The sequence below is a fragment of the Epinephelus fuscoguttatus genome, linkage group LG22 (genome assembly GCF_011397635.1).
Source record: "Epinephelus fuscoguttatus linkage group LG22, E.fuscoguttatus.final_Chr_v1".
NCBI classification, from domain to species: Eukaryota; Metazoa; Chordata; class Actinopteri; order Perciformes; family Serranidae; genus Epinephelus; species Epinephelus fuscoguttatus.
Window position 1 is genome coordinate 7,793,505 of NC_064773.1, and position 27,382 is coordinate 7,820,886.

General features: G+C 42.0%; 1 protein-coding gene across 1 annotated transcript; it reads left to right on the forward strand.

Annotated features, from left to right (window-relative positions):
* Window positions 1-1,118: 1,118 nt before the first annotated feature.
* On the forward strand, window positions 1,119-26,653 carry pah (phenylalanine hydroxylase). The gene is made up of 13 exons (XM_049566889.1): window positions 1,119-1,277; window positions 4,448-4,567; window positions 12,675-12,858; window positions 16,718-16,806; window positions 17,297-17,364; window positions 20,457-20,653; window positions 20,870-21,005; window positions 21,098-21,167; window positions 21,327-21,383; window positions 21,625-21,720; window positions 22,211-22,344; window positions 24,562-24,677; window positions 26,063-26,653. The coding sequence occupies exons 1-13, from the start codon at window positions 1,206-1,208 to the stop codon at window positions 26,104-26,106; spliced, it is 1,383 nt and encodes a 460-aa protein (XP_049422846.1). The 5' UTR covers window positions 1,119-1,205; the 3' UTR covers window positions 26,107-26,653.
* The last annotated feature ends 729 nt before the right edge of the window (window positions 26,654-27,382 follow it).

The window sequence follows — 27,382 nt, forward strand, 5'->3', positions numbered from 1 at the left end:
TATCAAAATCACTTTATTCTAAGTTCCATTTAAATTTTGGCCAAAAATAAATTGTTTGCACGAACTAACCAGCGTGCACAACAAAACCAAGGCTTTTTTCAGCTTCAGGATTTCGTCTTCAACTCTCAAACATCAAAGAGTCAGTTTAAAAAAAAACAACTAAAGACTAATTTATGGTGGAGGGAGGGTCATATATTTTGCACCAGTCACTCAGGGAGGCCACAGGAAAAATACTTGTAGCTTCAGGAGGGTCCATAAAAAAAAAAGAAAATGCAGTCACACCCCGGCTCCTCTGACAAGTAATGAACAGTCCCTGAGAGGGAATTGGCCTCGGCGTTTTGTGCACACAATAAGCATACTGGGAGGAAATAAAAGTGCAAAAGAAGAACATAAATAAAGAATAGAAAATTAGCATCAATATAAATATGAAAAATACGTACAAGAGCTATAAGTAAGTTTTGAGCAGGATGTGCACAACTGTATAATAATTACTATGTAATAGTCCATATGGATAATGTGAGTTAATTTAAAGCACATTTCTGAAGTGGGCTCGAGGGGTAGTCCATGTCAGTGGGGTCTCTGGATCGTGTTGATGTGGTCAGCTGTACATCGGAAGACACTTTATTTGTGGTGTGACGTTTCGGTGCTTCAAAAAGTAGGCCCCAGTGTCTCCTGCCCGCAGATTAAACTGATGCATCATTGTGGGTAAAGCTTGGAGCACTACATGAAGTAATTACATACCGCATGTACCAGCTGCAACGTTACAGTGATGCACACACTAACGCACCAGTTTAAAGGGACATTCTGCATAAAGAGTGCTGCTTTTGTACTTGAAATATATTTTCTCAAAGGGTAATTACCGTCGCTGACTTGTACCTGGTGTCAGGTCATGTTCACCGTCATGTTGCACAAACACAAACACACATCCGGACAGCAGCTAAACATAAAAACTTTAAGCTGCAAAGCAGCAGCGTGCATCCGGAGGGGCAGCTTCAGCCCTGCTCCGCTGGACAACAAGAACCAGATGTGCTATTGTGATTCTGTTTCACAACAACCGTCCCGTGACATACCGATGCAGAGGGGGGTGTGGTGTCACGTGGCTTGGCGGTGCAGCGGAGAGGTTTTATAGATAGGAGCTGCACACACACGGTCTATCACAGTTCAGCATCAGCACACACAGGTTGTTCACCTGCAGAGCAAAGAGGATGGACGCAGCGTACAAGAGAGTGAATGGAAACTACGGGCCAGAGGCAGCGACAGAGGAGCAGGAGTCTGGGGTAAATCTCATTTATGACATGTTAGAATATAACTTCATCAGTCCTTTGCGTTTGGCTGTGGCCCCACTTTTTTTATTCACAGAAATGCATCTACTTATTTGTGTTCTTCTGTCATGTTGTGGTCATTTTAGGCAGAAAACAACTTAAAGTTATTGTATGGCTGCTTTTAATGCAACAACAGTGACAGAGCCAGTCAGAGCTGGAATATTCCAGGTAGAGCAGACAAAGCAGGGAAAGTTGCCTCAGTGAAGAGCAGACAAAAAACAGCTGATGTTACTGAGAATGGACAATATGTGCTGTCATAATAAACCTGGGGAATATGACAAGGCATGCACAAATCACAAATCATATGTAGGCCTATGTATAGAGTTTTATTCAATCAACTCAAAAAAAACAAAAAAACAACCTAAAACTCTAAAGCCTTTGTTAATAGTCTCACTGTTAATAGTCTCTATGTTGCCAAGAAACTTTGGACCCTCAAATACACCGAGAACCCCCACCTCACTCCACTGACACGTTCAGGTAAAATGACACAGCTGGTAAAGTGAAATGGGACAGTCCTGTTTTTCAATGGTTAATTCCATTCGTCAGTTCAATCAGTAATTTGTGAAATCATTAACGTAACCTGTGGCTCGTCATTAAAAAAGATTGTCCAACTTTTTTGCCATATTGTCGACAACGGACATTGTGTGTGTAACAAGATGGCTCAGTCTTATTTAAAGAGTTCTAAAACCCAGAAATGAGTTAGCATTTTAGCACTTCTGTTTGCCTCGTCTTGAAGTCAGTGGGTTTTCTTTAAATTGTTTTTTGGTTAGATACTTGAAATAAGGTCTGTGGTTTAAACAAGCTAAGGAGACTTTCATGTTTTGCTCTTCAACATAAAATATATCAGTAAATACCCACTTGTGAATATTGAAGCTTCTACGTGTCTTAAATAGGTGGTTGCTAACAAGTGGCTAAATGAGACTACAGAACGTCATTTCGTCAAGATGCACCAAACACGACTGTACGGTCTTGTTATGCTGGTGATGCTACATCATGCGACCATAGTGTAGTTCATTTATAGCCTAACGTTAGCTTTTTACTTCTGGCGATTGCATTTAGGCTCCAGCAATCGTAAAAGTGGTGTTCATTTGTGAAGATTATCTTGCCGAACAAAACGTGTAAAGCCTGATTTATGGTCCTGCAGCGTACCTACGACGTACCTACGTCGTTGCCGTGACGCTGTCGTGAACCCTTCGTGAAACTTCTCTGTCGCTCCATTTCGTCGCGGTGCAATTCACCGCCAGAGCGGTAAGAGGCTGCGTTCCTTTCCTGAATGGTTATCGTCGTCTCTAGTTGATTTTTTGTTTAACTTCCAGCTTTTCCGGAGCACGGACAGACGGCTCCGTCCGTATCCGTATTGAACGTTGAGCATAAATGGGCCTTAATACTGCAACATCTACATCGCAACAGAAGATGTTTAAAGATGGCGGGGATGACGCAATCTGGAAATACGGAACCGGAAATGCGTTGCTACCAAGCAAACCAATCACAGCCCTCTCGGTCTGCGCTGGGTCTGTGTCGCCGCGACGTGTAGTTACATTTTTGGGGAGGTGCACGTCAGGCTACGCCGGGGGCTATGGCGAGCCTTCTGCGTAGCCACGTACCCTACGACATAGCGACGTCGTTGATTTAACGCAGGACCATAAATCAGGCTCAAGTACTGTAAATGTTTTTTTGCGACAGAGCTTTTTTAAGCAATAATCCAATGGAAAAATCGTACACACTTTTTGACGAGGGAACAGGTGCGAGGCTAACTTTTGTGTCGGCCTGCAAAAAAAATGTCAGTTGCTCAGTTGCATCATCCTTAATATTTCTGAAGTGACAAAAATATGATGCGACAGGGTGGCAAACAATAGCATTTTCACTTCAGGAAAACGTCCCATTTTACCTGAACGCATCAGTCAAAACCCTTTCTCATAAAAAGTCAAGTGTATTGTGAAAGTGCTAGAATGCGAAGAGCGGCATCGTCCATAGGGGGCGCCACAAATAGAGAACAAAACAAAATGTTTAGCTTTTATTTTCTTTTACTAATACTATTAGTACGATTACTGTGAAGTATCACATAAGGCAACAACATAACTACACAGCAAAGGCCTTTTTTTCTGGGTTCCTGTCACACCCTGGCCCCCCCTCCCCAGCTCATTACACTTTACCTGCCCGCTGGGGGAGATGGGCAAGTTATCCCACGTCATGTGAACCCCGATACACTTGCCCAGGGCACCAAATGTGCCACTGGGGAAAGTATTGTATTGTAAGTCAATAAAATGCGACATTTACGACTACAACCATTATTAATTTCGCTGCAGTATTTTTTTTCGTACCAAAACAGAGATAATCAATCATTGTAGTCATCTCAGACCCATTAAAATGATTGTTTCACATGAAGAATATCGTAGTAACAATGAAATAACATATTTAGTGATTGGCTGCGAATATTTAAAGAGCCCAAGATGTGAAACCTTGTTTATCCCGAATGACCTGACTTCACCCAAAGAAGTGTTTTCAATAAATGACCATCTGGACTGAGCAGGAATCTCTACAGCTGTAAGATATTGCGAACCGGTGCGATGCGCCTGAAACCCTCTCTCGTCTATGGTCAATACCAGCACTCCCACTGCAGAGGTCTGGGCTAAAAGGTTAAAGGTGTCAAGGCTTTAAGCCGTAAGATCAGAGGCCTCAAATACAGAATGTCATGACCTCCAACTAGATTTCATGCACTTCCTTCTACATGAGGCCGTGTTTAAACACAGATGTGCAGAATGGGGTCTGATCCCAGATACAACAATTAGAATATCTCTTAAAATCTGAGAGTTACACTTCCTCTTGAAGTGGGACTGTGGTGTTTTGAGAGCTTTGTTAGAGTCAGTAGACTATCTTGCCCATTCAGCGGCCAGATTTAGCTTAAGAAACACGTGTTTTGTATCACAAAGGTCATAAAAAGATAAACTATAAAAATGACTGCATGTAGTATCCCTCTGTTGTTTCATTATTCATTTCATTCGCATCTTGCAGTAAACGCTGTGTTTACTGCCCCTCTGAGAGTCTGCCTGTGTGACAAAATGTCCAAACAAAGATAAACTCCAAATTTAAGCCTTATGTTGTTTCCTGAAATGCGTCTTTTTCAGAGAAAGCGAAGGGGCTCCATGTACCTGGAGGAGGAGACCGACAAGTCCGAGGTGATCTCCTGCATCTTCTCCCTGAAAGAGGAGGTTGGAGCTTTAGCCAAGGGCCTGCGGCTCTTTGAGGTAAATCTCTCAGCTGACAGCTCACTCACACACACACACACACACACACACACACACACACACACACACGCCATCACCTTGTCACTGTTGACCAGGAGGCCTCATATTTCCACTGACCCTGCTTGGTCATCCTCAGGGTTGACTTACAATAAAACAGACACATGTACAGTTTCAGCCATCATTAGAAGATCAATCCTGTCGCTCAGGATCTCACTCCTGCAGCTGAACACCAACCAGAGTGTGCAGGAATGTTAATTTACTACTGAGGCGGTTATGCCTACATGGCAAAAAACTAACCACTCCATGATGTGGTTAAAAACACATTTTTGTTTTGTTTTCTTCAAGTGAATGCAGTGCATCCTCAACAGATAATTTATTTTGTTCTAAAAGGCATAACAACACTGTCTCCTAAAAAATCTGTTTGTATATTACTACATGGTTTTCATAATTGAGTCATGGTGACGACTTGGAGCACCAAGTCTCAGAGTTCCACAATCCTGGGTTTGCGTCCAGAGTCCTGTCTGCGGTTCACAGGACACACCAAGAACTCCTGTTTTGGTGGAAAACAAATTAAATACATTGTCAATGAACAACATTTTTGCATTTTTGCAACTGTCCAGGTCGGTGAATTCGCAACATTTTCTCATTATCTCAACAGAAAACATAATTCGCTTCCTTTTGCTGTTTTAAATTACTTACCAGGAAAGAAGTCTGAGAGTAATTAAGCCAGATGTTTCAATGAACTGTTTGACATGGGAAATAAACTTCTTCACTTTTATTGCTGAGAGTTAGTTGAGAAGATCGATGCAACTCACATGTCTACAGTCTGTGTTTGAAGGATATATCCAGGATGTCAAACTGACTCAGCAGCAACAACAGGTCAAAAAGACAAAGATAGTTAGAAGCACCTGGACCTCTGCTGTCGGACAGGGAGGGATCTCAATGTGATGACACACAGGTGGTTGAATATCAGCAAAGTTTCCCTGCTTCCCTTCACTGGTTCCTGTACAGCAGGGTTGGTCTTTGTTTCACTGTTATAATCATTACAAAGCAAAAGCAGCATGTGTATACATTCAGTAGGCTATATCTTCAGTAGCTAGCTAGCTAACCCTAGACTCACAAGTCAGTCTTTAGACGCTTTGCTTAACTAAAGACTGATGTCTTTCTCCTTTATTTTGTGTTTAGATGGGCGGATACAATTTCAGAGTTTAAAAAAACTCCCTACGTTGCAGAACCAATAGTAAATATGCAGGGCGGTCCTTCGGTGGCTCGCTGAACTCTTGTGCTCGTAAACATAGTCCGACTAGAAACACGTGTAGCGGTGCAAAATAGCTCAACTCGCTGTAAGTCCTTCATTTCCACAATCTTGTGGACTGAGCACACGTTTGATAAAACGTTGTTAAATCTCTCGGCATCCATTTTCAAGCTCTCTGTGTGTTTGTTTCCTTGCGGACGAGAAAAGGGGGAGCGCACATTTCTGGGAGGGCGTGTCCTTTTCAAAAATGCAAGAGGCGTTGCTTTGTTGCCGGCCGCTTTCGCCGGTGTGTTAAACACACTTTAGAAAGGAGTGTCCCCAGACTATCAGAAGGTGGAGATCTCTGATTGTCTGGTGGCGAGACCAAGCTAACCCTACACTTTTCAGGGTTTGATTTTGGTTTTGGAACAGGGAAGAAACGTATATCTTTTTCCAGCCTCTCCAGGTAACGAGTATCATAAATACATGACGTGCCCCAGACACAACATTTAGCTCCAAATCCACAAATCTGAAATGACTGCATTAGAGTCAGTGGAGCACAGCTGTGTTGTTGTCGGACCCTGGTCTGAGCCGACCCGATGCTACGTTATGATTGGCCAGTGTAGTGAAGGGTCAGTTGCCCTGTACATAATTCCCAGTAAAATGGTGAATCATGTTTGTTGTTCCTACAGAGTAAACAAATGTGAGTTACTGTGGGTTTGCTCTAGAGGTGCTGGTAGGCAGATGTTGTTGCCTTTGGACAAAGCCAAGCTACCTTCCTCTTCCTTAGTCCAATTTGGCCTCATTTGCCTTTGATTTCCGGACACTGTTACACCTTCTCCACCAAAATGAAACCACTTCCATTCTGGTTTCTGCACTTAATTTTGAACCATTCAGTATTTCGGCCAAAAAATTAATTGCCTCGAAACCTGAAAAGTTGGTTCTCAGCTGCAACCAAAGAATAGCAGGTTTTCCTTGACGTGAATTGTGAACTGTGAGGACATCAGTGAGCGCGTCTGATTCTTGACTTGATGAGAGATGTGTAGTTGTTTTGGTGTCGTTTTCATGTTCATGGCCTTTTGTGACCTTTTAAAGAACAAAGCTAAACAAACTGAGGTTATCTCAAATGTTTGTGTGTCAGCTGTGCAAACATGCCAGGTAACAATTCGATCCACTCACCCGCCTCCTCCAGGGCTTCTTTAGTAATGAAATAGTCAAACATTAAAACATTCACAACTGAAAACCTGATCGCTCATGTATAGTTTACATTATTTTGTCCAATTCTGAAGTATATGTACTTAACTAGTGTTTTATTTACTCCTTTATACTTCTGTTCCACCACATTTGTAAAAGTTAAAAATATGTTTACTCATTATATTGGTTACTTTTCAAATTTTGATTTGACATACAAAAAATATCAGCCTATGAAGTGATACCTTGGTAGAGATTTAACAAGCCAATAGTTTATAAAGCAGTCCACCATAACAAACTGCAATATTAAAGGGACTCTCCAGCAATTTAATACACTTTTATAAAGTTAGGGTACTTGCAAGAGTCAGATTTAAAAACAAACCTTGACTTTTAGTTTCTAACGGTCTGTGTCCACATAGCGTTTTTCTTCAGCAGAAAAGCAGTAGCTCCATGTGCAGAGGCGGTGTCCCTGCCAGAGCAGCCACAGGCCCAATTCCAGCCCATAGCCCTTTGCTACATGTCATCCCCTCTCTCTTCCCCTTCAGACTCCAACTGTCCTGTCATTAAAGGCAAAAAGGCCAAAAAATAATCTTTAAAAAATATAAGCAGAGGCACGCTGGGGAGTATGTGAGTATGTTCTATGACAATAATATCTGGACATTAATGTTAGCTAGGTAGCTAACCTAAAGCTACGTTAGCAGGGTCGTCGCAACCGGACAGGTAAACTAGGCAATTGCCTAGGGCCACGAGCTGGAAGGAGGCCCCCAGAGACGGCTGACATTGGTCCATATCAATGACAATATGATGGAACCCCTATAGACAATGCAACAACAACACCACGTTGGAATCCCCCCTAATGGGGCCCTCTACTAGCTGCTGCTTGCGAGTGGCTAAGTACGGTGACCAGACGTCCCGCACTGTGTGGGACTGCACAGCATTTCTGTCTCTTTTCACGTGTCACGCAAATTGAGACCATGTCCTGCATGATTGGTTGCCATTGTTGGAGTACTGTAGTACTACGGTGCCTCAGGTACCACTACTGTGGGATAAGTTCAAAGTCCAACGCCATTGCGCATGGACACTCACCCTCTTGCGCAAGCAAAACAAATCATTCAGCACGCTATGCAAGTACAGATTTCAACCAGCAGCAGAAACGAAAGGCGAATCCTGCCAGTTGTGGGTTGAACGGGGTTCACAGACGCCGTATTCCTGTCAAATACGCCGCAAGATAAGGCTTACCGGCAACGGGGAAGTCCAGCTCCAGTGTCCAAAAATTTCCTCTTTGTTGATTTCATGACTGCCCAGTAGTACCTGGACAGCCGAGCTGTGGCGGCACACAGGTATGTGATGTGTCAGAGAAGAAACGAGCCATTCACATTTCTCTCTTTGTGGCAGGTAACGGTCCACAAACCTCACCGCACTTTAGGGACTGTTCTTTACTCATGAAGGGACTGTTCTTTACTTGTCAGGGGAGGAGGGTGGCTGTTTGATTTTTATTTTATTTATTTATTTTATTTTGATCTCCCCTATGTTAATCACTTATTGATGCTGTTTTTGAAGTATGAATAAGTCAATAAGTAATTTATTCCATTGAAATATCATTGATGTATTATAGAAAAGTGATTTATCTTTTTATAAATGACAAAAGGCACATCTGCCTCATTTTTGCTGTGGTATCGTGATACTACTCAGAACCATGATACTTTCACTGGTATCGTACTTTCACTGGTATCTGGGGGGGGGGGCTCTAGTGAGACACGAAGAAGAAATAACAATTCAATTTCTTTCATTGGCAGTACTAGAGAAAAGAATTCTCCGTCCTCCAGTCGCGATGTATTTAACGGCCTCACCGACCACCGCCTCCTACAACGCTGCCCCTGTTTTTGTCTTTTATGCAAGAGGTACATTACCAATATCTCCTCCACAGTCGCCATGTTTGTTTTTGAGTTTGTTGTTGTCATAAACTTTTGACGCTGGGCTGCCTCCTGGTGGATATATTGGTTAACATCCATGCCAATGTAAAGGGCGCGTGGAAGTATGTGGGCAGTGACTGTAACATCGTTTGAAACGGATGTATACATTTTCATACGTAAAGGGTGCATAAATGGGCCTTAAGCCCTATGATAAGCTATTATGGCAAGGCTTAACTATACAGACCAGTGAGCAGTGATAACTAACATGTCTTTGGGGTCATCGGGTGGGAACCTCCTTTCACCAGTGTTTCGTCTAGTTGGTCCCACAACACCTCCAGGAGGCTAGACAGTGATCTCTGGTGTCCCAGAGACACTCCCCTAATGCCAGGTCTCACTGCTCCCCGCACCAACCCAACAACCTCCTTTACCTTACTTACATATGGTTTTCTCAGCCCAAACAGCACCGCCACCTTCAACCAAACCCAGGCTCCGTACATGTGAGCTCAAGGTAGTGACTGTGCCGATACTACCTTTCCTAGCACATTCACCATACTCTATTTAACATGCTACATATCATAACTCCAATATAAGCTAAAGTTAAAGGAGATACAGAAGATAAACTCACAGGCTTTCTCAGTCCAAACAGCACTGCCACCTTCAACAAACCCAGGCTCCGTTTATGCGAGCTCCAGGTAGTGACCGTACCAAGCATAACACTCACCAGCAACATCATTGTGACAGTACCCTAGCTAAAGGAGCAGCAGTGACGTCACCAGTGCCTTTCTATAAACTTCAGAGATTTTCAACTCGAGGTGCTCAAAGTGGCTGCGTAAAAAAGGTGAAGCACATGGCGTGTCTTTCATCAGAGCCTTGCTTCAAAAAGTTAGCTACGGAGGATTTGTTGGTAATTTGTTTGAATTGTTGAGTCTCTGTTCTGAACCTGCTCTATATGACCTATATGTCCTGAGATAACGTTTGCTATGATTTGGCACTATAAAAATAAAAATGGACTTGATTTGTGATAAAATGAAATTCATGTGTGAAATAGGTGGAGTGTTCCATTAGAACACCATTTGCATGTTCATACATCAGTAATAATAATCCTGTATAATATAATAACACACTGATAGGGGTCATTTTAGTAGTAATACATTTTACTTTGTGATTATACTTTTGTACTTTAATTAAGAGATAATACGGTGGCATCAACCTTCTCATATACGTCTCAGCAAGAAAGCAAATAAGTGCATTTTCCCTTTGAAACATTTAAGGGTGGAATGGGAACTATTTTTTTTAAACTGGTCCAGTATTGAGCGAGAGGGCTGCAGGAGACAGCAGTGAACCAGGCTGCAATGTAACCACTTGGAGCATGTTTACACTCTTAATTTGCATCTCCTAAGTTTTTGGTTTTGCCACTGACAGGCTCAGATTGTTATGTGATGTGTCCGACAACATTATGGAAAGGATCCCTACAGAGATAGAGCTTATTGTAAAGGATAAGATCCTTTTTGTTTAACCAGAAACTGCCTCAAAATCACGATTGCAGAACCCACCAGACTCCATTTAAATGTATAATAACAATCTGAGCCTGTCAGTGGCAAAAGCAAACACTTTTAGTAGACTTAAACTGACGGTGCGAACATGCCATGAGTGGTTACATTGCACTGATTTGTTGTTGCCAGCTGCGGCTCTCTTGGTCAGTACTGGACCAAGTCAAAACCATTCGTTCCCATTAATCACGCAGACACAGAAACCTATGAAGAAAGCATCCAGGTTGGAAAAACACCGAAGTTACCCTTTGATGGTCTGATCAGAACAGATGTACACGCTGATGATGAAACTCGGTCAGGTCTTTCACAATTGTAAAGTTACTGATTAACATTAAACAAAACACATGAAGAGTAAATTTCTTTGCAGATGTGTACGTGACTGTACAGGGGCTCGAAGTAAACACTGATTGGCAGCCCTTCATTGTTTAATCTTCAACACGGACGTCATATCAAGGTCCGAGTTTGCTCCTCTCGCAGGCAAAACACAGCGTTCATCACCCAAACATTTTGCAGCAAAGCAGTTAAAACATGTGCAACATCACAAGATGAAAGATGTTTTCTACTAAAGGAAAATATTTTTTTGGATTGACATGTGAGTTTGCAGGGGGAAGAGAAGTGGGTTGACTCTGTTCAGTATTAAGTATGTGCCAAATGCTGCTTTCCAAATGCAGCAGTAAACATCAGGATCCTCTTTGAACCTATGAACTCCCACTTTCCTGATCCTCCCCCTGCTCCACCCCCTTATCTCCTCCTCTCTCCAGCTTTTCTGAAAACCAGGCCAAATTACCCCCAAACCATCGACACACCCCCTTCTCTGTTACAGCAACATAACACATAATGACTCCCCTAAAAACACCTTTGAACGCACCACGCTGCACCTCTTCCTCATGTCTTTGTTTTCTGTGACAAGTTGAAATCGACTGCTCTGCCAAGCAATGTGCTAACGTTTACCCGTGCAGCCGTGGCATCTTATCACGGGTTCATTTTCATCTCGTGAATGCCTAATCTCTATATTTCAGTCAGAAAGTTGCACACTAAAACCGCCACACTGTTTAGCCGTGAGGGGACTCAAGTGCATGTGACACGACAATGTGGTTTTTCATGTGACGAGCCAGAGCCAGAGCCACGCGCCGGCCTTGACCTCGTGCCTTAGTCAGGATGATAGGAGGGTAAATGTCACCTGCATAACATCGGCGTGCCGGCTCAGAGGGGTACAGAAATCGGACTAAATGACCTCTGCATGCTGCCGGGTTTAGGATTTAGGGTTAAGCTGGACCAGGCACACATGTTGAAGTATTTCCCTTTGTGCACTGTCTGTATAATATATTCAATCAATTACAGCCATTAAGCTGAATAATTGAGAATTTGATTTGTTTTTCCTCCTTCGACATGCTGAGAAAGCTTCAGTAAATCTGATGACAGTGAAAAGAGAACAGCACATCACAAAAAGCGAGTCATGTTTTCTTTCATATGCCAATCTGGACTCAGGCTCTGTCACTTCTGGGGGATGCAGGACCACATGGTACTTAAAAGAAAAGCTGTTAAATGCAGAATAGGATCCAGATGGAAGAAAACGAGAGGCCCTGCTTGTCGCACACACCCTCCTCTTCACTTGGCCTATAGTAGGCAGAGAACAACGCACTCCCTCTTCCTCCCTCCCCAATGTTACGTAAACAAAAACACATTTTTGATGGTAATTACAACTTAAAGTCACGCTATCCAGCACGAGCCGGGGCCTATTTTGCATTTTGGATATTAAGATGAATTCACATTCAGAAGATTCTGGAAACATCCCAAGAGTTTTGTGTTCATGCTGCAGAATGAGAAAAGTCTAAATGCCGGCAGGGCAAAATGATTTATTGGCTGATGTTGCAGTTAACCACTCCAGTATGTCCTGAATGCCTTTACTATGCATGTCCAGTCTGTCTGTCTGTCTCAGTGTCAGTTTGCAAAGGGAGAGTTCAAGGCAGCTCTGACCCGTGGTCATGGTGGACTCCACAAAGTCTGATAGATAGTCATCAATTAAGTAACAACACAACGCCCTCTGGTGGTGGGACTAAGGCAGTGCTGCAGCAAAAGCACTCAGTTGTATCTCTTATATGCATGTAATTTCTCCACTTTGTTTCTACGATGCAACGTTTGCCTTTGACCAACAACATCTTTAAAACCCAAACAAATGAGGTCTCACCATCGCCTCTTGTCTTCTCTGTCAACCACAGGACAAGGGCATCAACCTGAGGCACATCGAGTCCCGTCCCTCGCGGACGAACAAAGACGAGTTTGAGTTCTTCATCAGCGTGGACCCCACCTGCTCCCAGGCCTTGGATGAGGTTATCGACGGCCTGCGCACACAGATCAGTGGCCACGTGCATGAGCTGTCACGCAACAAAGAGAAGGACACAGGTTAGAGAGTTTGTGTAATTACAGTGAGAGGATAAGCATGAAATATAAATAACATGCTCCACATGCTGTGAGAGGAGAGTTTACAAATGGTTGTCTGAGGACCAGAGTTCCCTCTTTATCCACTGATTCATCACACTGACTAAATTATAATATTGTGTCAGTCACCAACTACTTTGCGAGGAGTGTTTACATTTTTGTGTCACATGTTAATAGAGCCAAAGACTTGACTACAGGTTTAGTGAATTTTGATTCCCCTAATGTCACAAATTAGTATTTTTATACTCTTTAAGACTATGAGTCTGCTAGTAGCTCTGTGAGGTTGTACTGAGGCACAGTGATGCTTTGCACTAAATACTAAAGTCAGCATGCTAACATGCTCACAATGACAATGCAACTTTTTAGTATGTTCTCCGTTTTACAATTTCTTTGTAGCATACTAAACATCTGCTTATCACTTAACACTACAACGTCTGAGGATGATGGGAATGTCATCAGTTTTGCACCTTTTTGGTTTCTTACCAAAGTATTAGAAATTGCAAATCTGACCTGATGATGACGCTAGATGAAAAGTCTGAGGATCCTTATGAAGTTATTATGATTCTTCCTTAGGGGAACATGGCTGTCTGTAACAAACGTCATGGCGAATCGTCCAATATTTCAGTGAAAAAAAAAGCACAAATCTCACCCTCTTTGTGCTGCGAGAGGAAAAGTCAGGGCATCACCAAAGTCAGAAAGGTTTATCCTCTGGGGATCATGAATGTCATTATCAAGTTTTGTGCTAATCCATCCAGTAGATTCGGAGATATTTTGCTACACACAGTGGGTGAAACTCTTGACCTCCTGGTGGGGTGAGAGGAAAAGTTGGAGAATCAACAAAGTAAATATGGCTCATCCTCTAGGGATCATGAATGTCTAACAGACTTTGTGCTAAACCATTAAGTAGATTACGAGATATTTTGCCACACAGGTGAAACTTTTGACCTGCAGCTGGTGACTAGAGGAATTGTCTTAGGGTCACCAAAGTCATCATCACAGTCATTATGGTTTGTCCTCTGAGGATCATAAATATCAGATTTTGCGTAAATCCATCTAGAAGACGTAAAGATATTTTGATACATACATCAAAACTTTTGACCTGCTGGTAGTGCTAGGTAGGAAGAGCTAGAAAAAAGTCAGGGGATAACCAAAGTTAATGGGATGCAGTCCCTGGGGAACATGAACATCTGAACCAAATACCATGGCAATCTAATAGTTGCTGAGGCATTTCACCAAAAAACAAAAATGTCCACCTCATGGTGGCATTAGAAGAAAAGTCAGGGGATAAATCAGCCAGTGGGGTTTATCCTCTGGAGATCATGAATGATTTTGTGTTAATCTATCTTGTATATATAGATATGTCTTGCTACATAAAGTGGGTGAAAATTCTGACCTGCTAGTAGTGCTAGAGGAAGAGTCAGGGATCACCAGTTAATAAGGTTCATCCTCTGGGGATCATGAATGTCTTTAACAGCTTTTGGATTTCTCCTCCAGGTAGATTTAAAGATATTTTTCCATGTAAGTGAAACTTTTGACCTGCTTGTGGTGCCAGAGGAGAAGTTGGTTAGGGTTCATCCTTTGTGAAACGTTAATATCTGAACCTGATTTTATGGCAGTCCATCCTGTAGTTGTTGAGGCTTTTCACTAAAGAACTTTGTGACACTGGAAGAAAAGTCAGTGTATTACTAAAGTCATGAAGGTCCATCTGTTGGTGACCATAAATATCTGTACAAAATTTAGTGGCAATCACTCCAACAGCTGTTAAGATCAGTCTGGATGATGGAGCCACCAACCAACACTGCCACCCTTGGAGCCGCACAACTAGTGTGGCTAAAAATCTCATTCAGTGGAGATCAATAAAGCTGAAACAGTCCATTTATCAACTGAGCACTGTGTTAGCTGTTGGGTGGTTGGATGGTGCTTTATACCCCCATCCAGACTGGGTAATGGACAGCCAGCGTCGCCGATGAGACTGATGGCCCACTGCTCACATCGAGACCCCTTTATTAGTTGTTTCCAGAATGACATTAGTTTAGCTACTGAGGACCAACAGGCTCGGCAGGAACAGAGGAGCTCTGTGTCCTGGTCCCAGACTAACACAGGGAAGGAGACCATGCCAAGGTCATGGCAGGCAGAGAAAGACAGGGCCACCATGGATCCTGCTTTGACCTCGGTGTAGACGCTGTGGTCTGGTGGTCAGGGTCAAGTGGACGAGGGGATATTTATGGCCTGTTTTGGAGACTGTCTGTTTATGGAGGAGCCTGGCAGGGACATATTGTCTTCCTGGGGCCTCAGGCTGGACCACACTGCACAAATGCAGATTAATGATTGGGCACGAGTGTTTTTCAGTGTCATAAATCCATAAGAACAAGCAGATGACCCTTGATTCCTGTTCTGCTGAGTGTCAAAATGGCACGGCACTGGCAAAATATCATCTCCATTATCAACAGCAATACCAATCTGCACTTAACTGATTATTACTGGTCAAGAATCACACAATGTTCGGGCTGCAACAAACAATTATTTTCACTGCTGATTTATCAAATTGTCTGCAAAGTTAGTGAAAAATGTCCATCATCAGAGTCTGAAAAACTCCGAAAGATAAAATTTTTTATTTTGTGCACACCGTTTAATTTCCTTGCGGGACTTGTTCCAAAAAAAAACAAAGAACAATTAATTCATGTGCACAAGACATTAACTTGCTCCCACAAGATAACAACTCCTACCTAAAAGAAAATAACTTCCCAAAAAATAATTAACTTGTGCGTAGAAGATAGTAAGTTGTTCCCGCAACATAATTAACTTGTTTGCACAATAACTAGTTCCCACAAGCCAACTAACTTGTTTCCACAACATAATAACTTGTTTCCAAAAGATAATTTCTTTGTTCCCACAAGATAATTAACTTGTGCACACAATAACTAGTTCCCACGAGTGAATTAACTTGTTCCCACAAGACAATAGCTTGTACACACAAGATGAAAGGTAACTTGAGCATACAAGATATAACTTGTTCCCAAAAAATAATCAACTTGTACACACAAGATAATATATTGTTCCCAAAAGACGAAAAGTTAACTTGAGCACACAAGACAATAACTTGTTCCCAAAAGATAATTAACTTGTGCGCACAGTAACAAGTTCCTACAAGTGAATTAACTTGTTCCCACAAGATAATAGCGTGTGTGCATAAGATGAAAGTTAACATGAGCGCACAAGATAATAACTAGTTCTCAAAAGATGAACGTTACCTTAAGCGCACAAGATAATATCCTAAAAGATACTTAACTTGTGTGCACAATGAATAGTTCCCACAAGATAATTAACTTGTGCGACAAGATCAAAGTTAAATTAAGTGCACAAGATAATAACTTGTTCCCAAAAGCTAATTTACCTCCGCGCACAATAACGAGTTCCCACAAAATAATTAAATTGTGTGCATAAGAAAACTTGTTCCCAAAAGATAAATAACTTGAGATATTAACTTGTTCCCACAACATAGTTTATTTCGTTCCCACAAAATAATTACTTGGATGCATATGATCAAAGTTATTATCTTTTGAGCACAAGATTTCCAAAAATATATATTACCTTTTGGGACTTTAGGGGCTCCGTAAAACCCCCAAAACTCAGTTTGCAACCACATAAAACCACAGAGCACAAACGTACACCATGTAAAAATATCCTGAATTTATTCATTTCCTGAGCTCTGTTTGTGGAATGAATAATTTGGACTTTAATTTGGATTTAAATCATTTTAATGATACTGAAGTGTTGACTCAAAACAAACTGTCCATGTTTAATAACTGTTTTCACTCTGCAGTGCCATGGTTCCCTAATGATATTCAAGACCTGGACCGCTTCGCCAACCAGATCCTCAGTTACGGCTCTGAGCTGGATGCTGATCACCCAGTAAGGACTGACACATCCGTCACTGTCTGTGTGCCACATCCTGCCTCCGCATGTGTGTGTGTGTGTGTGTTTGTGTGTGAATACGTGTCCACTCACGCCCACGTGTGTTATGAAAGGCGAGGCTGTGGAGATGACAGGCTGCACTCTGCCGTCTATTCTAATGGAAACTATCTGGACACACAAATTGATGTCATTGCTTTAATTGAGCCCCTATAATTATAGATAATTGCTCCCTTTTACCACCGCCATTAAAGCAGAATGTATTCATCATAAGCTGAAAAACACTCTACAAAGGCTTCATTTGAATATGTATCTGTGAGCTCTTATTAGAGACGGAGTGCATAATGCTGTCAAAGGCCACAGGGTTTAGCCTCAGCAGAGGATTTCCACTCTTTGATTTAGCTGTGAGTGGCCAGGCTGCGATCATGAGATCTAACATGGCTTTCCTTTGTGTGTGTGTGTGTGTGTGTGTGTGTGTGTGTGTGTTCAGGGCTTCACAGATCCAGTGTACAGAGCCCGCAGGAAGGAGTTTGCTGACATCGCCTACAACTACAGACAGTAATTACTCCCAGAAATCTTACTGTTACAACCCCATCACGTATTTTGTGTGTTTTTAAAGCCTGAAAAGAAGCTATGTTGATATATTTGTGTTTTCAAGTGGTTATTTTGGGTGATTTCTTTCTCTACTTTGCTTTGAAAATTATCATAATCAAATAGGGACGAATTGCAGGCAGCCAGTGGTGGATTTAAAGGGCCTTAGTGTTACACAGCTATGTAAATGCTCGGTGGGTATTTGGCACTCTTTGTTGTGCCTCTGAATAATACCTCTTAATTATACACACAAAGACCATGATACTCACAAATAATGAAGTGATGCTTTGCTCATGCAGCCTATCGTTGCTGGGAAATTTGGGGGAAACCTTAAAATGAACAACTCACCAATTTAAACACATTCGTTTGATGATATCCGCAGAATGTTTGGATAATGATTCTGTTTGTGGCATTATTAAGATGTGCAGTGTGGAGGAAGCAGGACTTATTGACTGCAGCAAGGTAAAAATTGACTAAAGTGGTCTAAATTGGTTTCCTTTGCAAATTCTTAGGAAGGTCCCTAAAATTGTTATTAAAGATAGGGAAAATGGAGGCACTTCCCATTAAATAATCCTAATTAAAAATGTAAAAATGTGTCTATAAGCGAGCACACAATTCAACAAAAACAGAAATAAAGTAAAAATGAATAAAAAGTGAATACTTAAGAGGGTTTAAATGAGATCTGTAGTTTTTTCAAGGAATTATATCTTGGTGTTTCTTAAGGTATACTGTGCAGTGATGGTGGGTTGCTGTTTGTATACAGTATTGCCAGCAGAAGTAAAAGTGAAAGCCAACCCCAGATTCATTTTGAAACGAACTCTGTCCGCTTAGTGTGTTACCTCGCTAGATTTGTGGGGGGTTTTCAGAACTGTGTCTACGATTTTCAAGCATCCTTTTTAGATGCCTGCTGTTTAAGATCTGGCACCTGGCTGCAACCTTTTTATAAAAGTCCCTACCTCACCTGAGCGCTGTGCCAGGAATAATAATAATACTAATAATAACAATAAGCTCTATTTGTAGAGCACTAAACTAACTACAATAAAATGACAATAATATAAAAACATTATAAGAACATAAGAAACAATAAAACATTAGAAAATAGAAAACATTAGACATTATTAGAGTACATTATTAGATGACAACAGCAATTAAGTAAAAGCACATTTAAAAAAGTGTGTTTGTAAGAGAGATTTAAGAGAGGACAGAGATGTGGCTCGCCTGATCTCCTCCGGCAGGTCGTTCCAGAGCAACGGGGCCCTGATAGCGAAGGTCTGGTCGCCCCTTGGTTTTCAATCTAGATCTTGGAATCTCTAATAGGGACCCACCGGAGGATCTCAGGCTACGCCTTGGCTCATATGGGACTAAGCAGTCTATGATGTACTCAGGGGCCAGTCCCATCCGGGCCTTAAAAGTGATCATTAAAATCTTAAAATCAATTCTAAAACGCACAGGTAGCCAGTGTAATGAAGCTAAAATCGGGGTTATGTGTACTCTTTTGTTTGACTTTGTGAGGAGTGAGGAGTTACAGTAATCTAAACGGGATGTGATGAATGCATGAATGACAATTTCCAGGTTCTTGGGAGACAGAAAGGACCGGATTTTGGAGATTCTGTGTAGTTGGATGAAACAAGACCGGACAGTTGTTTTAACATGCTGACTAAAGTTGAGATTACTATCAAAAATGACACCAAGATTTCTGCAGCTAGGGGTGATGCTGGTGGAGAATAAGCCAAGTTGTGGTGAGATGTGATTGTGTGTGGTGCCTGGGCCTATGATAATGACTTCGGATTTGTCTGGGTTCAATTGAAGGAAATTATTAGACAGCCAGATTTGTACCTCATTTAGGCATACCTGGAGAGTGTTTAGTTGCTGGTTGATGGTAGGGTCGAAAGAGAAATAAATCTGTGTGTCATCTGCGTAAAAATGGAACTAATGTTGTTGTTGTTGCTGCGGATTATGTGTCCTAGTGGTAACATGTAGAGTGAGAAGAGCAACGGGCCAAGGACTGGAATGTCTCAAACACAGCAAAATAAGGAGAAAATGACAAAGCACAGGAAAAGGGCAGAGTCTCTGCAGATAAATACACAGTCACAAACATCTAGCAGGTCATAAATGATGATTGAGAGGGAATGTTTTTTAAGAAATCTTATAGCGTACCTTTAAAATTCAAATAAATGAGGCGGTGCAACTGAATAACTGCAGTTCTTTTTAGGAAACCCCTCAGGAAACTATAGGTAGATCAACCAACCACATAGGAAGGTAAAATTGGCTCAGTCATTACAAATATTACGAGTTATGAACACCAGTGTGTATATATGATATCCAATACCAATATCAATACCAAGAAGATGTATTTCTCCTCTTACCTGTAGTGCTGTTTATCAGTCTAGATTGTTTTGATGTGAGTTGCTGAGTGTTGGAGATATCAGCTGTAGAGATGTCTGCCTTCTCTCCAATATAATGGAACTAGATGGCACTCAGCTTGTGGTGCTCAAAGCGCCAATGTACCCACCAAAAGTATCCATACTCAGAAGGAAGCATGCAGCTGCTGCTAGCTCACCTAGCACTACTGAGCTAGCTAACGTTGCAGCTTAGCAGAGGAAGACATCATTAGTGTTTACGTCTTGTGCTGTCATGAGCACGAGCCTCTCGTCCATGAGCAGATGCACACAGTGATACGTCTGGTGGGTGTAGTTTGGTAGAAGGGAAATAGTTCTGACATGAAAGTGCTCACAACAAGGTCTGTGGATTATCTTGAGTAACCAGGTCATGATTTCTGTAAAGAGACATTGATGTTGAGTTTTTCAAATGTATTTTTTGGCACTTTGAGCACCACAAGCTGAGTGCCATCTAGTTCCTTTATATTGGAGAGAAGGCAGACATCTCTACGGCTGATATCTCCAACACTCTGCAACTCACACCAAAACTATCTAGACTGATAAACAGCACTACAGGTAAGAGGAAAGATATGTATTTTTGGTTTTGCAGTGCTTTCTACTAACTCACTAAACTAAGAAACAGCCCAGAACACAAACAGTAACCTCATGTCTTTGTCCCAGTGGCCAAATCATCCCTCGAGTGGAGTACACAGAGGAAGAAAAGACCACATGGGGGACGGTGTTTAAGGAGCTGAAGACTCTGTACCCGACTCACGCCTGCCGCGAACACAACCGTGTCTTCCCCCTGCTGGAGAAATACTGCGGCTACAGGCAGGACAACATCCCGCAGCTGGAGGACGTTTCCCGCTTCCTGCAGTGTAAGTCCTGTCTTGTATTTGACCCTAAAGGTCCCACTGATGACATCTCCATCTATTATCATTCATGTCATTTTGGAAACCCCGGGGTGGTGACTGTGGGAGGCAGGGCCTGTTCAAATGCCCTACTTCCTATTCCTCTCTCCCTGCCCTCACTGACTCCTCATTCAACACACCCAAAGCCCTCACCTCTTTCATCTCTCTGCCTCTCTCCTGCAGCGTGCACGGGCTTCCGGCTTCGCCCTGTGGCCGGCCTGCTCTCGTCTCGGGACTTCCTGGCTGGACTCGCCTTCCGTGTCTTTCATTCCACGCAGTACATTCGTCACGGCTCGAAACCCACATACACACCTGAGCCGTGAGTGTGGACAAACTCTGTTCATAAAAAGAAGGACAGAAATACAGATTTGTGTGATTTTTAAAGAGTCATTTTGATTTTTTTCAATACAGGGACATCTGCCACGAGCTGCTGGGACACGTTCCTCTGTTTGCTGACTCCAGTTTCGCCCAATTCTCACAGGTACCTGTCCTGTCGGTGACGAAAAGATAAACAATAAATACAAAACTAAATAAAGCAGAAAGCCGAAAGACTTATACCTTATATAGCTTTCTAACTTTGATCTATTTATATTTAAAATCTAAATATAGTTTTTGATTATCTTTGTCTTTGCACTGCTAGGAAATCGGTCTCGCCTCCCTCGGTGCCCCTGATGAGTTCATTGAGAAACTTGCTACTGTGAGTATTACACACAGGGTGGCTGGGGCTCAGAGGTAGAGTGGGTCGTCCACTAATCATAAGATCAGCGGCTCCTTCAGTCCGCATGTTGAAGTATCCTTGCCTCGTGCTGGATATCAAATCTTCTCAAGGGTCTCTGGGTTTGTGGATTTCTGTAGCTCAACCATCCTTGTTTTTATGAATTCCTGCCTGAGTTTGGTGTATAGATCATACTTTCATAAAACCGTGCGTGTGTTCTCAGGTGTACTGGTTCACTGTGGAGTTTGGCCTGTGTAAGCAGGGCTCAGAGATCAAAGCCTACGGAGCTGGCTTGCTTTCATCATTCGGAGAGCTGCAGGTAAGAAAGGAGGGGGGTGACATATGTGTTTGAGTCAGAGTCTGTGCATCACTTTGAGCAAACACGGACCCCCGCAGCAGCGAGATGGATAGCTCAACCCCCCCATGTGTTGTTATGACACATTCACCTTATTGCACAACAGCAGCAGAGCAGGCAGTGGGTTAGTGGTCCACTCAGATCGGGGTTTTATGTGTCACTGGGGGAGTCGGCCTGCCTGCCCAGTGGGGTGTGGGTAAAGTTGTTCAGTGGGTAAGTGGGGGCAGAGATGGATGAACAGCTCGCTATCGAGGTCACCAGTTACATCAGCCGCTGTCAGCAGAGGATGTGCACTCTGCCAAGTCACATCAACGAGACAGCAGAGTCCTGAATCATGCTGCACTTCCTGTTTACTGACAGCACTGATGGGAACAGAGACGCTCACTGAGAAACTGAAATCCATATAGTAAAAAGCCGGATTAAATATATCCTTTTTTGCACTGTGTTCTTTCAGTACTGTCTGACAGACAAGCCCAAAATCCTGCCCTTCGACCCCTCCAAGACCTCCCTCCAGAAATACCCAATCACAGAGTACCAGCCTGTTTACTTTGTGGCTGAAAGCTTTGAGGACGCCAAAGAGAAAGTGAGGTAAGGACGTGCTGTTTTTTTAAAAAAAGATATGGTTTAAAGCTTTCCTGCATTTATACAATTTTAAAGGGTTACTTCAGTATTTTCAACCTGGACCCTAATACCAATCTTTTTATGTGTAAGTGACAAATGGAGACAACAATTTTTCAAAAATTGGTCCGGTATTGAGCGAGACCTATACAGCTGGCAGCCGACAAACAGGCTGCAATGTAACCAGTTGGGGCATTTGCTCAGCGTCAGTTTACGTCCATTAAAAGTACTTGTTTTGCCACTGACAGGCTCAAATTGTTATTTTAAGTGTCTCACAATGTAAGGAAATGATCCCTACAGAGATCGACCTTACTGTTAAAGAGTAAGATCCTGTGTTTAACCAGAAACAGCCCCTAAATCGCCATCACCAAACCCACCAGACTCCATTTAAATAAACATTAATTTTATCATCGTATAACATACCTTATTCAAAGTCAACTGAAACAAATTAAAACTCACAACAACCATCTTAGACTTTCCACTGTTCCAACAATCACCGACTCTGGTTTGGTTTAAATAAGCCCTTAAATCACCCAGTAATATGTGAAAACATGCTGCATCTATACACACTAAAATGACTGTTTATTTAAATGGAGTCTGGTGGGTTTGGTGTTGGCAATTCTGGTGAAACAAAAAGGGTCTTACTCTATCCTGAGACCCTGGGTCCTCCTGTGAGGACATTACAGGACATTTTGGGTTTCCTGCACCTTACACATCACTCTGCTTGACTTGTTGACTTGTTGTCCTCATCCGTAGACACTTAAATGCTCAGTCTACAGCTTATCCTGACAGAAGTGTACAAGGTACAAAACCTGATCAAACTTAATGGTTGAAACTTGTTTATTTGTAGTTTGATATGGGAACAAATTTGACCAAGTTTAGCAACAGTCGTACTCGTACTCATTATCCTCCGCTTATCCGGGTCTGGGTCGCGGGGGCAGCAGCCTCAGCAAAGGAGCCCAGACAGTCCTCTCCCCAGCCACTTTCGTCAGCTCTTCTGCGAGAACCCAGAGGCGTTCCCAGGCCAGCCGGGTGATGTAATCCCTCCAGCGTGTTCTGGGGCGGCCTCGAGGTCTCCTCCCGGTTGGACATGCCCGAAACACCTCCCAAGGGAGGCGTCCAGAAGGCATCCTTACCAGATGCCCAAACCACCTCAACTGGCTCCTGTCGATGTGGAGGAGCAGCAGCTCTACTCCGAGTCCCTCCCGGATGTCCGAGCTCCTCACCCTCTAAATAAGGCTGAGCCCAGCCACCCTGTGGAGGAAACTGATTTCGGCCGCTTGTACTCACGATCTCGTTCTTTCGGTCACTACCCAGAGCTCGTGACCGTAGGTGAGGGTTGGAACATAGATCGACCGGTAAATCAAGAGCTTCGCTTTTTGGACCTCCCCCCCGACCTGGAGTGGGCAATCCACCCTTTTCCGGCTGAGGACCATGGCCTCAGACTTGGAGGTGCTGATAGTTTAGCAACAGTAACAAGCTTAAATGCTGTTAATCAGGACTCATTTGAGGACACTGGGACTATATTATCGTCTAGTTTGAGGACACTTGGACTTTGATATTGTATTATCCCAGCATTTCACACAGGCCAGTCAGGTGTGACAGACTATTCCTACAGACAAAATGGACATCCGTTTTGTACAGCAATGTTTTACAATGTAATGTAATGCAATGTAATGTATTACATGTTTGTGGCTTTTAAAAATAAACCCATGGTCCCCTTATGAGGACGTCTTTTTTTTTTATCATAAACTACTTCCTGTTCAAAGACAATGCTTAGTTTTTTATACCTAACAGGTCCCACATTCCCAAATAGCTCGAAGAAATTAAAAATGCATACCAAACAAAAGCTGAGGTCTCAGGAGGCTTTAACAAAAAGGTCTATCTCTGTAGGGATCCTTTCCATAAGTTGTCTGACACTTAAAAGAACAATCTGAACCCGTCAGTGGAAAAAACAAGCACTTTAAGTAGACATAAATCGTTTGTGCCCAAATGCCCCAGGTGGTTATATTGTAGTCTGTTTTGCCGCTGCCAGCTGCAGACCTCTCCCTCAATACTGGACCAGTTTCCAAAATTGTTGTCTCCATTAGTCACTTAGACACAAAAACATGAGAAAATACCGAAGTTATCCTTTAAGTTTAGGTTACATACAAAGTTTTTCTAACATTAACGTCTGTCTGTTTACAGGAAATTTGCAGCCACCATCCCCAAACCGTTCTCAGTGCGCTACAACCCCTACACCCAGAGTATTGAAGTGCTGGACAACACCAAGCAGCTCAGCAACCTGGCTGAAAGCATCAGCAGTACGTGTCACCCCCATGAGTTAATCCCTTCATTGTGGAGTGGATACTAAAATCTCTTTTTCCTTACCTAATTTGTTTTTATCAGTTATTTAAAGCAGGTTCCAATCTTTATTTGGTTTCATTACAATGAATTAATGTCCATGTTCTTCTCACGTGCTTATGGTGAACCAAGAATCCAAAACCAGAGAGAATTCTTATTCAATTGGAGCAAAGTTTAACATCAGCAAAATGCCAAAGTATTTGTTTATAAGCTCTCACACAACTCGTGCACTATAATCCAAGTCTCATTTATCCAGTCATATGCTCAGTACTTCCCAAACAGACAGACCTTTACGACAGGGAACTGAACTGAAAGTGACACTTGCCTACATTATCCTCTCTTCTTCCTACATTTTTGTCAATGGAGTCTGGTTTTGAAGAGAGCATAGATAAGTTTCACTTTTATTTCAGTTCCCGGTCAGAAAGGTCTGTCTGTTTGGAAAGTACTGAGCATACGACTGGATGAACAAGACTTGGATTGTTCTACATGAGTTGTGTCAGAGTTTGTTAACAGATTTTTTGTAAGGATACACAATAATATCAGCACAGTATGGGTATCAGCAAATATCACCTTTAAAATCAGAATTAGCCAATGTGCTTTTTCTTAATTTGCACAATGAATGAATATTACATGCAAAGCATTGTATTTCATGTCTCCATCTGCTGGTGGGCCATTACAATAGGAGTATTTGTTAATTCCACTTCGGAAGAACTTGGTGATTTCTAAAATTAGGTGGGGAAAAAGCAGATATATTGATATCCATATCGGTTGTCGGCCAAATGAGTTATTCTGCATTAGCATCACGGATATCGGCAAAAAAGCCAATATCGTCCATCCCTAATTTTTTGACATAGTTTTGCTGTTGTTAAACGTGGCCACCCATGACGTCAATTAATCAAGAATTTTCTCAGTTTTTGGATTCTCCGTTCACTGTAGTATTCCTTAAGGAGGTAAAATCAGAAAAAAACAAAGATTATAGAAATATCAAACAAAAACTATACGTAATCTGTGTATCATGACTGTTTTAATTCTGCTTTCTTGTCTTTAATCATCATGTAACCCTCAGATTTATCTTGAACCCCCTGTGAGCTACACAGTTATTATGATGCAATAAGAAAAAACAACATTACAGTAAGTGGTCATAAAGCTGTTGAAAGGTTGGGCCAGGTTTCATCAGCAGCACAGTGGGGCATGAGCCAACCAGGCGTGGATGACATAACAGGGCTATTTTTGTGTAAATGGGTCAGTTTATGAAACTTAATTGATGCATTTCTTTAACAGCCATTTCAGACAACTCTGTTTTATTTTATTCTACATTTTTATTTGTTTGTTTTTCTTATTTCAGGTGAACTGGCGAAACTGTGCGAAGCCCTGCGGAAACTGGATTAACTGCACATGTGATCTGAGCTGTAGCCTCCTGAGAATCTCTTCATTTATTCGATGAAACGGTTTGTTATGCTTTGTTATTAGGCTGCGTGTGGCTCTGCTTAGCATGCTCGCAAATTAGCTTTCTTTGTATTAAAACATATGCAAGTCCAATAATGGCAATATTACTGTAATCCATTTAGTGGTTTAGTCAAGTGAATAAAGTGTAGTCTGTTACTCATGTAGGATAATAATGGATGTATTTACTGTCAATATTATTACAGTGTTAGTGTCAATAAGAGATGTGTTTTTCAAAATAAGAGGGTTTTGTCATTCAGCATCTCTTGTGACTTTAATGAATTCAGAACCCAAAATGTGAAAATCATCAAATTTTGTTTCTCATGTGATGTAAAAACAGCTGAAATAATCTGATTTTTTTTCTATGCATTTTAAACCTAAAGGCATTTTGAGAGATGATTTTTGTCCTCAGCTTTTATTTTGCTCTGCTTAATAAATGTTTTGTATAATGCATGATATGTTCGAATAAAAAACAACAAATATTTCTCTTCTCTATCTTCGTCATTTGTCAGTTATTTTTTCCTCTACTGGCGATTATGATGGGCCCCAGTGCACCCCAGTTACTAGTTATGAAGCACACACACACACACAGACACACACACACACAGACACACACACAGACACACACACACACACACACACACACACAGAGTTTTAGGCTTTTATATCGTATATTTAACTGACAGTGTGTCTCACTGCCGCTCTTATGTTATATCTGCTTGCAGATGTGCCCACCTTGTCAGTCTTGAGAGATTTTGTACCAAAACTAGCTGCTGGAAATCGTATCGTCTCATCACATGATTCAGTTTTTTTATAGTTAAATTATATCTTTATAGTTTATGTAGAATGAGCTTATTTTATTACAGATTGATAATATTTTACAATTACTATTTTTGAGGGCATATATTGAAAATCACCCCTTTTTTTTATGTAACTTGAGTTCGTCTTTGACCACAGGCGCATTTCCAGGTAGCAATTGGGCCCCTCCACTGCACTGCCTGCCCTGTCTATATTTACTCCCCTGATTTTGAGCATATTTGAATATTGCGGGGATGTGCTCCCTCAGAATAACTGCCTAATTCAACACATTCTCTCTCCGACCTCGTCAGATATTGACATTTTGGTCATGGACTTTCCACGTCCACATACGATGTGCAAGGTACCCTGGGTGCGTTGGTTGTTGACGTTCTGGGACGCCGTGTCAAGTTCTGCCTGTTACATT

Coding starts and splice junctions, on each gene's coding strand:
- pah (XM_049566889.1), top strand. CDS start 1,206: ATGGACGCAGCGTACAAGAGAGTGAATGGAAACTACGGGCCAGAGGCA. Junction 4,568..12,674: donor AGGGCCTGCGGCTCTTTGAG/GTAAATCTCTCA, acceptor TGTCAACCACAG/GACAAGGGCATCAACCTGAG. Junction 12,859..16,717: donor CAACAAAGAGAAGGACACAG/GTTAGAGAGTTT, acceptor TTCACTCTGCAG/TGCCATGGTTCCCTAATGAT.